The sequence below is a fragment of the Falco punctatus genome (genome assembly GCF_963210335.1).
Source record: "Falco punctatus genome assembly, chromosome: 14".
NCBI classification, from domain to species: domain Eukaryota; kingdom Metazoa; phylum Chordata; class Aves; order Falconiformes; family Falconidae; genus Falco; species Falco punctatus.
In genome coordinates this window covers 12,720,131-12,733,703 of record NC_137594.1, presented here as the reverse complement: position 1 = coordinate 12,733,703, position 13,573 = coordinate 12,720,131, and the positions used below count along the sequence as shown (strand labels likewise).

Below are 13,573 nucleotides of genomic sequence, written 5' to 3'. Positions count from 1 at the left end.
ACCCCCCCCCAGCCCCGGCACGTTGGTGCTGCAGTTGATCTGTAACTAGTGGTGTTTATAATGGATTGAACACAAAACAGACCTGTGCCGTTTAGGATTCCAATTTTCAGAAATCACTTAACATGTACCTGGAACTGCATCTACTTGGGGGGGGATGGGGGGGGTAGGGGTACACACACGACGACACCATCACTAACATATAAATCCTACGCCCCTGTTTTAAACAAGCACCTTCCCCGCCCGCCCCAGCGCCGACAGTTCAACCACTTTAACCCCTCTGGGGGCAGCCAGGGCCGGCCTGCGGAGCGGGGCTGTAGCCGCCCCCTCCCCGCCAGCAGCGGCGGAGGCCGAGCTCGCCGCGGACGGTGCCGCCCCGCCGCCGCCGCTCAGCCCGCCCCTGCCCGAGGCCCGCGGCTCCTCCCCGCCCGGGCCTCCCCGTGCGGCGGCGGCGGCTGCCTGCCCACTGCCCACCGCCCCGCGCCCCGGCTGCCGCAGCCCCTCCGCCCCGCCTGGCACGGCCGAACAAAAGGCGCCGCGCCCGCCCCCGCCCTTTCCCCTCCTGGCGGCCGGGCGCGGCCGGCTCCGCGCAGGCAGCGCCGGTACGAGAAGCCGCCGCCCCGCTGCAGCAACCCGCAGCCCTCGGAGCGCCGGCAGGTATCGGCCTCGCCTGGGGGGCGCGGAGGGGAAGGGGAGGAGGCGGGCGGGCCGCCGTCAAGCGGGCCGAGCCGGGCCGGGCTGTGCAGGCCGCAGCGAGCCGCGGCGGCGGAAAGGCGGCGCTGTGTGGAGCTGCCCGCGCCCCGTGGGGCCTGCCCCGGCCCGGGGAGCAGCGGCCCCAGGCCCGCGCCTCCTGTCTCCCTTTCTCGCCTTGCCCGGCCTCCGGGGCCGCTTTCCTCTCCGCTCCCGGCCGCCCTCTCGCCTGCCCGCCGCGCTGCCCTGCCGCCACCGGTGTTCGAGGCCCCTGTCGTGTCCCCTGGGCCGGCAGCGCAGAGCCTGCCCCCGCCGCCCCAGGCCTCGCCTCGCCTCAGGCAGCTGCGGGGCCGGGCTGGGCCGGCTCCCCCCGGGCGCCCCGTCGAGGCGTTCCCCCGTGTGGCGGGCAGAGCCGTTCCCCTCGGCGCAGCGCTGAGGAGAGCCGGCTGAGGCGGCCGGTGAGGGGAAGGAGCGTGGCTGCGGTGACCGTCTTGCCTCTGTTAATTAGTTGTCGGGTTTTCTACAAACCGTCTATTTAAAAACAGCTTGGATATATGCTCCCATAGTTCCCTCCGTGTGTTTTCCCAGGCGTGTGGGGAAAAGGTGAAGGTAATTCCCTGCAAAAGCTTAAAAACGACAAAGTTGTGCAGTTGAGGTGCATTTCTTAGGCCATTACTGGTCGGTTATACTAGTGGTGACACAAATAGCAGTGTTTCTGCTCTGGGGATGGTAGCAGATTGGGGCATTCAGGATGGGACATAATTAATTTCCAAGCGTGGAATGGAAGGTTGAAGCAGGTTTGTGTGTGGACCCACCTCCCAGAACAGAGAGAGCTCCTGGGAATTGACGGGGAATGACAAGCTGCTCTTCTTTCTGTCTTTTGTAGTGTTCTCAGGTTTCGTGGTGCTTTACAAACCTAAAACATAAGGATTTTTTTGTTTTAATGCTGTCTCTCTAGGTTTTCATAACACAATTTCTCTGACATAATTTTTGCATCTCATGGTCCCCTTTTTCAGGATTTCCTGAAAGCCAAGATTCAGGCAACTGGCTTTCTATTTTAGGTGCCCAACTAAAATACCCTAAAAGGACTTATTTTTCGTTGAAGGGCTTACACTTTTTCAGAGTGGAGCCTGGTGGGCATTTTGAGTCAAGGGCCAAAAGCAAGGGCAGCTAAAGTAATTAATCATTCTGAAAACCTGTGCAAGAGTATGTAAAATTGTGAACTTTTAAGTCTTTACAAATCTAAAACAATGTTTTTTCTATGCTTTCGTTTGCACTCCAAGTTGTGCAGATTTAAAAATCTTGAATTTTTGTAAGACAACACTTCGGTTTAGTTCTGTAAGTCAAAGTGATAGCAGTAAAATACAGGGTATTTTTCACATATTTCATACAGTATTAAGTGAGTGTTTGGGTCGGAAGATGCATTGCTTGTCTGTGTCCATTTAGGAGTCAAACTGAAGAATAATGAATTAAAGTGACAGACGTCATGACAACCATAAGACAGAGAAGGGTTGGAAAAGGCACAGAAGTGCCTGAAGATCAGCCTCCAGAGGAGAAGAATGTGAAGCCTGATGGGAAAATTGTGTCTGGTGGGTAACGAGGAGGATTGTAACATTATGGCTTTTTAGTAGTGTTCAGCTTTAGGTATCTATCCTAAGCACAGGTTAGAAGAATATCACCAAAATCATTGATCTAGATTTATATAGGATCATGGTGTTCTTAAACTATAACTACATGTTACCAATTAAGGCACACCTTAGTTCACTTTGCATGTAAATAAAATACTCTTGAGTTTGCTATATGAGAGGATTAAAAAAGACTTCTCCATAAAGACCCCTTAAAGCCAAGTATCCTGTTACCTACAGAATGTAAACTGTGCTAGCACGGGACATGTATAAATGAGTTTCCAAAATTCCTTTAAGATGAATTATGTGTTTCACAATTACAGAGTGAAATATTTTTCTTATAAGATCATACAGGTGGAAAGCTGTGGAACATACTCTCAATAACTGTTGGTGGAATTCTTGCCATCTGTCTTGGACTTCTTACTTCTGTTTACGTTGCTACACTGCATGAAAATGACCTGTGGTTTTCCAATATTAAGGTAACAGTCATTTTCATAGTTTCATCAATGCTTTAATAGAGCATCAGTATAAGTGTTATTTGAAATTTCATTTATTTGTCTTGTAACTTGCTAAAAACCCTAGATGATTTCGTTTTTAAAAAAATTAATTTACAAAAAGCTCTGCTTCCCTTCACATCACTTTTTAAATACTTAAGTAACTGCTCCCAGTTTTTAAAACCATTGCTATGCAGCAGCTGAGTTGTAGCTATGGTTCTTCCAAACATTGATCATTATCTAGAATAGAATTTCAACAATCTAACAATATGTTGCTCTATAATAATCTTTCTTTTATCCAAAGCAATCCAAAACTGAACAAAAAACAGTTAAAATAAACAATATGCAAAATCCTGGCACACAGTTCTTTAATTGTATTTACGCTGTGTTGTTGTCATACACTTTAGGCACAGTATCTTACTCTTCAGTACTAATTTTATGTAACGTTATCATAAATTTACAAACCTCAAAACATATTTCAGACATTCACCAATGTAAAACTAACCATTCCCAAGATCCAGGACTGACTAGTTTTTTCCTAGAATCATTGCATGGGAAAATAATGCAGCTATACACATATCTAAATTTAACCAGAGAAGAGAAACAGGTGAGTCATTTCCCTTTTAGATTCCCTTAATTTCACTCTGTTAGGTCTGTGTATTATGTTATGCAAAGTTACATGTATTTAATTGGAATACTTTCATTGCAATATATCTTTCCTGTAATACGCACTTTTTCTGTCCCAGAAACATTTATGGTTGGCACTTTCTGAAATAATTGCTGTTGTATTATATATATAATACTGTTTTGTACCCACCCCTCTTTGTATATATAGATAGATTGTATATATGTTGAGGGTAGACCTTAGGTTTGCCTTTTCCTTCCAAAAGCAAGTATTGAATAATTTTGCAGGTATTACATATTTTGAAATACAAACGGGCATGGACTTGTGGCAATGTATGAACATAACAGAGCATTTTTTTTCTGTTAAACTGATACAGAGGGACACAAAATTCACTGAGGGAACGTGGTCTGTAGTGGCAGTTAAATGGCCTCACAATGGATGAAATGCTCATTTTATTTGGTAATTATTGTTTTCATTTAAAGTGATATTTTTAATCTGGTTTCTGTTGTCTTTGTAGCTCTCATTTCATCCTATGGAGTTGATACGATAACTAGTAACACTGGAACATCAACAGTTCCAGCCAATTTGACGGAAAGGTTCTGTAAAGCGTTAAGTTCATCCACCAGCAGGCTAAAGGAGACAGAGATGCAGATGTTTTCTGATCTCACAGTATACCTTCTTCAGTAAGGTGTGAAGTCTACCAGAGGATGCATGTGGCTACAGTGCTAATTTTAAACTGGTAGCAACAGGAAAAGCTTTAGTAAGATTTCACATATTAGAGATAAAATAACTGGATGTAACACAGAGCCAGAAGTGACCAGGCTTCATACGTACCTCTGCTTTTTGGTGCTGTGTGTTCAGGGAGTGTAACCTGTTTTGGTTTTTCACATTTGCGCTCTCAACTTAAATTGTTTCTAGCGTTATCTTCCCAAATAGAAGGCTATAGCTGTAACTTGATTGATCAGACAAATCAAAGCAATTTGTAAGCATGTCCCAGGCGAGATTCAAAGTTGAAGAAAGATTTGTTCTCAAATTATTTATTACAGTTTGAAACCAAACAGATAGTATCCCCTGCAGTTTATTTGCAAATAAAAAGAAAGTTTGGGATGAGTCAACTCTAATCAAAATTTCTGCAACTGTCAGCCAAGTCAGACTCTGACTGTGCTTTCACTTTGATTAACACAAAGCTTTCCAAGGTTTTACTGTTAACTTAAATACAGTCTAGACTTACTTTCTTGCCAGTATCCATATCAGAGCATTTTGTGGCCATAAATAACAAGAAGAGAAATCTGAACTGCGTATTTTGATACGCTTTCTCTTAACTAAGCAGAGAAGGAATACATGGATGAGATAAAGTTTAAATAAAACACTGTTTTGTGAGTAGTATGGGAAGAGAAGACCACATATTAAGAGCCTGTGAAAATTCCTGCAAAGCTGACGCAAGGCGGCTCATCATAACATCTGTAAGCCAGTATATAGACCTCTCTGTGCTTGTATGAGTGAGTGGACATTGTAGTGTCCCTAGATGTGTGTACAGGTTTCCAGCACTTTGAATTGGTTAATGTTATAGCACATACCATACACTAATTAAAGGTGAGAATAAAATACACTGTGGAACAATTGGAGATCCTAAAAAATTATGTTGAAAATAAATGAAAAACTTGCTTTTTTCCTCTAACATTTTATAGTTTGGGCAAAGCATAATTTTCTGTATATATTAGCTGAATTTTCTAAAAATTTTGAAAGACTTAAGTTTTATTTTAGTATGTATCCCAGCCCGAATTCTCAGAAGAGAGGACTATAGCCTAATCCTTGGCACATAATTACTGCATGCCTTGCTTAATGAATCACAGGGGCTATTTTGTTTTATTCTGCTTCTTTTGAACATTACCTGTAGAATAAATGGGCACAATACTAGTATGCATCCAGTGTTTCATTAACCCCCATACCTATGAAACATAGTGCATCACCACTGCTCTGAAACAGAGAAAAGAAAATTAATTCTAAATCAGTTGTATTTCCATACATGTGAAATTAGTAACTTCAGTCACTCTGAATTAGCTTTAAACAGCGCAGATTTGGAGGTTTTATGTTGCTGAACTCTGATACACAAATTCTATAATGATGTTATTCCCTAAACTTTACTTCTCTCTTCCAATAAAGTACAACTGGTCAGATGGTAGGAATTGGTACGCAAAAGGACATGTATGGCTGGTAAATTGATAGAGTGCAATGTAATAGAAGACTTCTTTTGTCATCTTTTTCTTTTACATGAAGGTACTCCTCTCTTTGTACAGCAGTAGAAGGAGGTCTGCAGTGTTTATCTGACACTTTTGCACTTGAACTAGACAGCGCTGTTTACATACACCATTTAGGTACAAAAGGTGGAATTTTTGTTCTGAAGACCTCATTGATATATGAACATCATGATTGTGTAGCTACAAAACTGTGCAGTTTGCCAATTGCGTTCAGCCCTAAAAATTGAAAGTAAAATAGTTCATTGTGCAGTCATGATTCTTAACTTCTACGTAACTGAATTTGCAAGCATGTACACTTGTAGTGATTGTCTTCCTGTAACTTCAGTTGTAGTTGATGGAAAGCCAGTTCAGTTTTGGGTGTCTTCCAGCAATGGTTCTCCCAGCTAGAAAAACTGTTTTGTAGTTGTCACTGTTTGTTCTATTTTGAATATGCATTGATTTCCCCTGCTGCAGTATGTGTGAATCTTGTTATTTGCTAATAAATATGCCTGCTATCGTAAATTTGCCATGGTCGTTGGAGGAAGATATAGAATTGTTATCCGAGAAACTGAAAATGCAGATTTTGAAGAGTGTTTTATGCTGTGAAAGAAGTATGTGATTGGTATTCTTTTTTTTTGTATTCCAAGAATTCCTGAAAGAATGATGATAAAGAGAATACAGAATACCATGTCACATAGTCAGAAGCTGTGTTTGTGTACACTTCCAGCAGGGATCACAGAAGTTTATGATCACTTAACTTGATGAAACAATTTTGAAGAAAAAAGTTTCAGTCTGTCCTCATATACATTAAAACAACAAAGATTTCAGTTTATGATGGTGAAAACCGAAAGAGATTTCTTATTCAAAAATCCTTTCCCAGTTTTCTGAAAACTTTCTGGCACAACATATAAAATGTCTAGTCTATTTTTACTGATTTCTTCAATAGCGGTTTAGTGACTGCTTCTCAAGTTAGAGTTACCTTTTGGGAACAGGATCTGCTATGAAAATAACATAATGGGGGGGACAGAGAGAATTGTGTTACCTCTCCTGTCAGCTGGTATATTGCTTGTTCAGTGCACGCTGAAGAAGTTTTGAACAGGGATGAGCCAAGTCCACATAGCAAATTGATACTGTAACACAAACAGTCAAACTTCAGAGCTTTCGTTTGTTCTTCATCCCTTCCAAGTAAGCATTTAGACTACTATTATTGAATTTTCCTGTAATAAAATTGCTGCTCGCAAGTCAGGAATGAAAATACCAAATTTTGTATCTCTCAGCTGCAGGATAAGAAACCTGGGATTCCTTCACTGAAGTGCTTATATTGTCCCTTATTACATTTTGAATATAAAAAGAAAGATGAAAAAAAAGTGGGGAAATGAATAGCCAGCTAATTAGAAGTCCGCAAAATGAATGTGTAAGTCATGAAGAGGAGGAGGGCAGTCCAGTACTATGGTAGTATTTTTCCAAAGAAGTACCTGTTGAGTTGTTATGGGTGCTTTTACTCTGGATCAAAAGGCTGATCTGAGTAGGAACCATGCCGCTCTGGCAGATGGGTGTGAGGTTAACCAGCCAAGAGACCATGTACAAGGATTAGATAATTTTGCTGAGGGCATGATTCTCAACCAGGAACACTGACAGCAGCTGTGTATTCTTCCCACTTCTGTGGTTGAGACTATTCTTGGATTTTTCTGATCTTAAATTGAACAACTAAAAAATATTTTCCATTACACAAATAGTGTTTTAGGTTTGTCAGAAGAGTAATTGGAGCTTTACATACTTTCTTTATAGAAAACCTTAACTTGGGCTTTGGCTTCTTGCGAAGTATTGTGAGTGACTTGGTTAAGGAGTTTGAGGAAACCTAAGCTCTAAAATTTTTGCACTGCCCTTGACAGGAAGTCCTTTGTATTTTGTTTTGAATACTTAATATTATTGGGATACAACTGCATAAATAGGAATGATGTGCAACTCTATATGTATTCTGGAGGATAGTATTCTTTTTTTTTTCCCCCCTTGGAACAGTGATAACTTCTTTGTTAAAGACTCACAAATTGAATATACAGAAAGATAAATGTGCTGTTACACTGCTTACCCATAAGTCTGTATGTTTTTATTGACATGGAACACTAGGAAAAGTATAAATTGCTGTAGAACTGGAAAAGTATTGTGAGTGAATAAAACAGATGTTACCTTAGCGTGAAACAGATGTAAAACTCACTAGTGTTTGTCTCATAAAGTATAGCATTTGGTTGAATACAGCTGGTGCCAGGATTACAAATTAATCATGTTTGAATGCATTTTTGCTAATTAGATCCCCCTCTGTGACTTCTCTCTCCCCCTTAATAAATTCCAAATGTTAACATTCCTTCTTTATTCTTTTTTCTTTTTTTACGAGCACTTAGAATCAGCCACTTTTTGGTATTAGAAAACTTTCCAGTAGTGATGAATTTGAAAATAGAGCTCGTTCAAAATCCAGCATTCTCATTTTGCCAAGTGTGTGGCTTTTAGTATTTAGTGCCAGTGTCAGTTTCTTCTGCTGATATTACAATGATTTGTATGTCGTAGAGCAGCTGGAGAGTTTAATTGTAAACTTACGTTGAATCAGATGCATTTTTTTCTGTTGATTTTTCTCAGACCAGAACTAATGTTGGTTTAGTTTGTCAACAGTTGACTTCAATAAAACACATGTTTGAAATAAGATTTTATACTGGGCCAGAGGAGGGAGGAACATGATTTTTTTTTATCTAGCTTTATGTTATCTCTGAAATAGTATTGATTCTGTTCCAGCAAAAGAGATAGGACTATATAAGAAAGATGAAAAGTCTTGGGATTCTACACAAGGTTGCATTAACCAGAATGGCATTCATAAAAATCTCAGAAAACACTAGCATTCTGTTATTTCAGTAATGGTTTTTTGTGAAGAAAGCTGAATTAATAAGATTATTTTTAGAAATACTACTTAAATGTCTTAATGACTTGCATACATCACATACAGGAATCTTACTAGATTTTCAGGTCTATATATAAACATTTTCTAACTTACTGCTCATGAAATATGTTTGCTGGGATGTTTTTATATAAACAACTAAAAATATCACTAATAATAATAAAAAAAATATATACAATGCCTGTTCTTTCTCTTCAGATTGGTTGTTGATTCAGTCTTACTTTGTTTAAATGTGGTTGCCCAAGGCTCTGATTGTGTTAAATTTCATTAGGTCTTCACAACTAATGAGTTAACAAAAGGAGGTGAATTGCAAAGCAGAGATCCTGTACTGAGAGCAGTTTTCTCTAGAACTTTCGTATCTTGCTAGACTCAACCTGCTGCAATATCAGCCAAGAAAAAGGCACCGTTTGAAGTGAACCTAGTTTAAATAATTTGAACACTTTTACATTTAAAACAGTAACTTTACCTACACCTAAAAACTAAGAATCACTTTTCCTTTAAACCTGTAATTTTTAGTATGAGAGTGATGAACAGCTGGCTTCCTGCAAGAACCAGCATTTAACAAGTGGGCAGCAGCAGAACCTGCCAGCTGAAGTACCAGAGTGGTATTATGATGCAGTCCCAAGTATAGCACACTGAGTTAATTGAGCCTTAAGGTGGCAAAGCCATGGAACACTATGGGATATCTACATCTGGAAGAAAAGGTTAAGTGCATGGAGCAAGCATATGCAGCATTAAAGTGCAGCTGTTGGCCACTGCACTATCTAAATGCTGAATATTAAAAAAAAAAAAAAAAAGTAAAAGATCCAAAATGTTTCTGAACAGCCTATCAGAATCATAAAAGACATACGCGTTTTCCCAGTTAGCAGAGGCATTGACACTTCAGCCATTTACCTATCACCCTAATTTTTCCATGTATTTTATCTTTATTTGAACTAAGTTGCATTGGAATGCAAGGAGCCAAAGACTCAAGCCACTGTATAGGTCAATTTCCCTGGTGCCACAAGAATTTGAGTTGAAGGCTGCTTCATGTGATTGTGAAAAGCAAATGGAAAGTGACTTTACTATTGAACTTTCACTTGCAGGAAGTCGAAAGAGAAATTTCATTCAGAACGGAATGTGGACTTTATTATTCCTACTACAAACAGATGATTCAGGCTGCTTCCATCCAGCAAGGTATTGTAAACTGTAAAGTAAGTTTTACTTCGTGTTGCCAGCTGACTTTTTAATAATTTTTCAAATGTAGTTGAGGACAAGGAATACCGTAACTGCGAAAGATAGTGTAACAATTGTACTGCAGACAGATTTACTCTCTTCATACACCAGGGAGCCACAAAGTCATGGACGTAATAAATTTCACAATGATACATTGGTTTCTGTGCCACACGCTCACATTCTGATGAAGGCAGTCGCTTTGAGGGACAACTTCGTATCTGTTAAGGTTTCAGCCTTGCTGGTTTATTCAGTTATTACTTTCATTTTTATTCTTCTCGTTTCATTTGAATTATGAGCTATTTGTGGGAAGTGGCAATTTTTTTGCTGTATGCCTGGACAGTAAGTGACACAATGAGCAGCTTCCAAGGAAGTCATATATGATGATGAGGTTTTCTGTGACAGTCTCATGTTTTCTAGATACTTAACTGTTGCTGCCTAGCAATTTTGCTCATAGTACACATTTGTCAGTATTAACATCACCTGTGTTCAAAGTAGTGACGAGAATGGTTCTCAAGATCCAGTATGTACCACAGATTCTGTGCTAGGAATGTAAGTGTAAAAATACGTGTTTTCTACATTACTAAATACATAGTACTTGATTTAGCACTCTCAGTCACATTTGAAGCAGGGAGACTGAAGACCTCAGAAGGTCATGTTGATACAGAGGTAATGTGATCCTCTGAATCCTTGACTCAAAAGTTTGCAGTTTTTGATGAGAGATCCTAAAATACCTTTGAAAAGTTATTCACTGTTCAAATGAAGATGGAGGGGAAAAATGACAATCTCCTATTTCAATTTCTCTTTATCATTAAGGTTTACATGGTTTAGTATATGACAATAAAACTGAATCTGTGAGGACAATTAACATACTTGAAAGAATGAATGTTTACCAGGAGGTGTTTCTCAGCATTCTGTATAGGATTCTTCCAATTCAGGTAGGCATTCATTTATGGCTTTAGATTGTAAGTGCATTATGAAGATTGCGCAGTGAATGATAGCTCCCCTTTTTAGTTATTTTCTAATTAGAAATATTCCTGATACCTTTTTAATTTGTAAAATTAGAACCTAATTCATAGTAAATATAATCCCCCCCGCCATGAGTGTTTTATGTCAACATCAATATTCTTGTGTTTTACAGCAATACCTAGAGCCCGTTTATTTTTATATCTACACTTTGTTTGGACTTCAGGCAGTTTATGTCATTGCTCTGTATGTAACAAGCTGGCTTCTTAGTGGAACATGGCTTTCAGGGTTGTTGGCAGCTTGCTGGTACATTACAAACAGGTAAGTGAGATTAAACATTCGATGTTTCTAAAATTGTACCTCATTTCAAAGGTAAGGCATTACAGTGCATGATTCAAATGCATGATTAATTGGACAAAAAAAATGAAATTATAAAGCCTCTCTCCAGATTAGCCAGAAAATGGAAAAAATGTTTTAAGTAGTATAAAATCAAGTGAGCTAACTGCAGGCTAGGATTTTGAAGTTTCAAGAAGAAGGAGTAGAAAATTGAAAATTTTGGCTTAAATTGGTCTCTGAAAGTAGCCTACGTATTTCAGAGGAGTCTGGATCTCCAGATGATGTACCCTGTCTTCTCCATCCTAGGATCCCTTTGGTGTTAAAGACACCTACATACATATGTGCCCTTCAGGTCTCTCCTCACAGCCCTACATCCAACCTCCAGGGATTCCTTCAACAAAGACCATCAGTCAGCTTTCTCTGTTTCCTTATTCCTGTAGACATCTCCTGCACTAAGACTCAGAGAAAAAAGATGGTAATTGAGCTGTTTTAGTGCTTTAGCACTTGAAGAATTCTCGATTTGGAGAGAAAAACTAAAGAACTGTCTTTATGCCAGCAGCTTACTGCTGGCATGAAGTTAATATTGGTGACTGGGCTGTTATCTGTAAATTAATTAAGAAAAAAAGATTGCAGTGTCAGTTCTATCAAAACTGTTTGGTATGTGAATCAGCAGCTGTAAAGGAGTTTTATCTGCAAGCATGTCTCTTACAGAATGATTATAGGTGTATATAGCGGGAAACTGTTTCTTTCTCCAAAGATGAAAGTAATTAAATAATACATGCAATGTGCAGTAGTTCACTTGTGTATTTCATGAGGTCATCTTTTCCATTTACAGAATATTTAGAGCATAGTTGTTTTCTCCATCTTTCTAATAATCCATGAACAATGGAAGCTTGTTATCCCTTATGCAAATAAAATAAGTACATGGAACTGATTTAGATAAAGACTTTCTGTCCAGATGACGTACATCTGAGGCTACTGAGTAACTCCATTTTAGACATTTTTTTTCATCAAGCTAAGCACATCTTGTGCTTACTTTCCTTTTTAACAAATGCTTCCTCTATGCAAAAAAAAAAGGGGGAAATGTTTTTTTGGTTTTAACATTTAATTCAGTTTTTGTAAATGACTAACCTTTGGGGAACTTAACTTCCACCACATACTTACTATGTTCAAACATTCAAAAAAATGACCAGAGATTCCTAACCAGTTTAGCAGTGTTTAAATCCAATGCACTGAGATCACAGTGAAGAAACTGATACCTGTTTATTCCTACACGTGCTTTCCACAAACCAAAAAGCGAAGTAAAATTACCTGTGGTGTGAAAACTCCACATGCTGGATTTTGGATTTGTTTTTGTTTTAGCATTTGTTCATTTTTCAATTACCCAAGCTGTGCTTCGTAAGATTTAATCCACAGTATAAGTTTTTTAACAGTAAGTGAAGCTCAAATACAACATTTGTGGTACAGAAACAATGGGTGACTTCCAGAACAATTTTTTTCAGAGCCAGGCATGTTGAAGGAAGTAGAGTGTAGAGCCTCTGTTTTTATCAAGAAGTAGTTAAAATACCACAAAGACGCCTGTATGCAACCTCTCTGTTACCAGGTTGGTGTTTTAATTGTTTTAAATTTATGAAAGTCTTGTTTGTTTTGTACAGAGTAGATACTACAAGAGTGGAATTCACCATTCCTTTAAGAGAGAACTGGGCACTACCATTCTTTGCTGTCCAAATAGCAGCCATCACATACCTGTTCAGAACTCATCTACAGCCTGTTCAAGAAGTGAGTATTTCTAACAAGCATGACAACAGTATCAGAAAACTATCTCTAAAACTTAGGTCAAAATACTTACCAACTGTTATAGCGGTCGATATACACACACACACGTGTCACGCTGTTGAAAACATTAATCAGATGAGCCTTCTATTAATGTAGATGCAGTAGAAGTACAAAGGAATACATATGCTCAGTGATGAAAAAAGGCAAGCTCTGAAGTACAAGACAACACTGTATTTAAGAAAACATGAGAGTAACACAAAATGGGCAGGAAGAGAAAAGCTTGTAAAGCATAAGGATTAAAGATTGTCTTTTGAATTCATTTGGTTTACAAATCTAAGACGTTGTCCTGATCTGCAAGAATAAAAGCAAATTGGTGATACGGTTTCTTTGACAAACAGTTCTTGAGTTATTACTCCTCATTTGATCAAGTAACTGCTATTTATTGCATAGTAAAACATGTATTGCGTGTAAATCTATGGTCTGAAACTATTTGAGATCTCACTATTTTCTTGGAAGGGGTATTACAGTGGTAAAATACAGGCATAAATACAAGAACCTGTAACTCCAAAAAACGTTCATTATCCTCCAAGCAGTTACTGCAATTAGAAAACCTACGTTAATGTTTTAGAAATGGATTTAAAATAAAACCAAATTAAGGTGGATTTTGGTTG

General features: G+C 39.1%; 1 protein-coding gene across 5 annotated transcripts in view; it reads left to right on the top strand.

Annotated features, from left to right (window-relative positions):
• The first annotated feature begins 71 nt into the window (after nt 1-71).
• The window catches only part of DPY19L3 (dpy-19 like C-mannosyltransferase 3), a 38,040-nt gene continuing 24,538 nt past the window's right edge, over nt 72-13,573 (top strand). For 2 of the 5 annotated variants that reach the window (XR_013923695.1, XM_080365077.1), the window contains exons 1-7: nt 75-654; nt 2,134-2,276; nt 2,658-2,791; nt 9,698-9,788; nt 10,641-10,762; nt 10,966-11,111; nt 12,782-12,905. Coding sequence is in view for 4 of the 5 variants with exons in the window: in XM_080365077.1 (XP_080221203.1) it covers nt 2,174-2,276; nt 2,658-2,791; nt 9,698-9,788; nt 10,641-10,762; nt 10,966-11,111; nt 12,782-12,905 (720 nt within the window). In the remaining variant the exon portion in view is untranslated. Of the gene's footprint in view, nt 655-678; nt 1,297-2,133; nt 2,277-2,656; nt 2,792-3,807; nt 3,891-9,697; nt 9,806-10,640; nt 10,763-10,965; nt 11,112-12,781; nt 12,906-13,573 lie in introns of those variants that run through there. The other 3 variants (XM_080365078.1, XM_080365079.1, XM_080365080.1) reach the window with 3 other exon arrangements.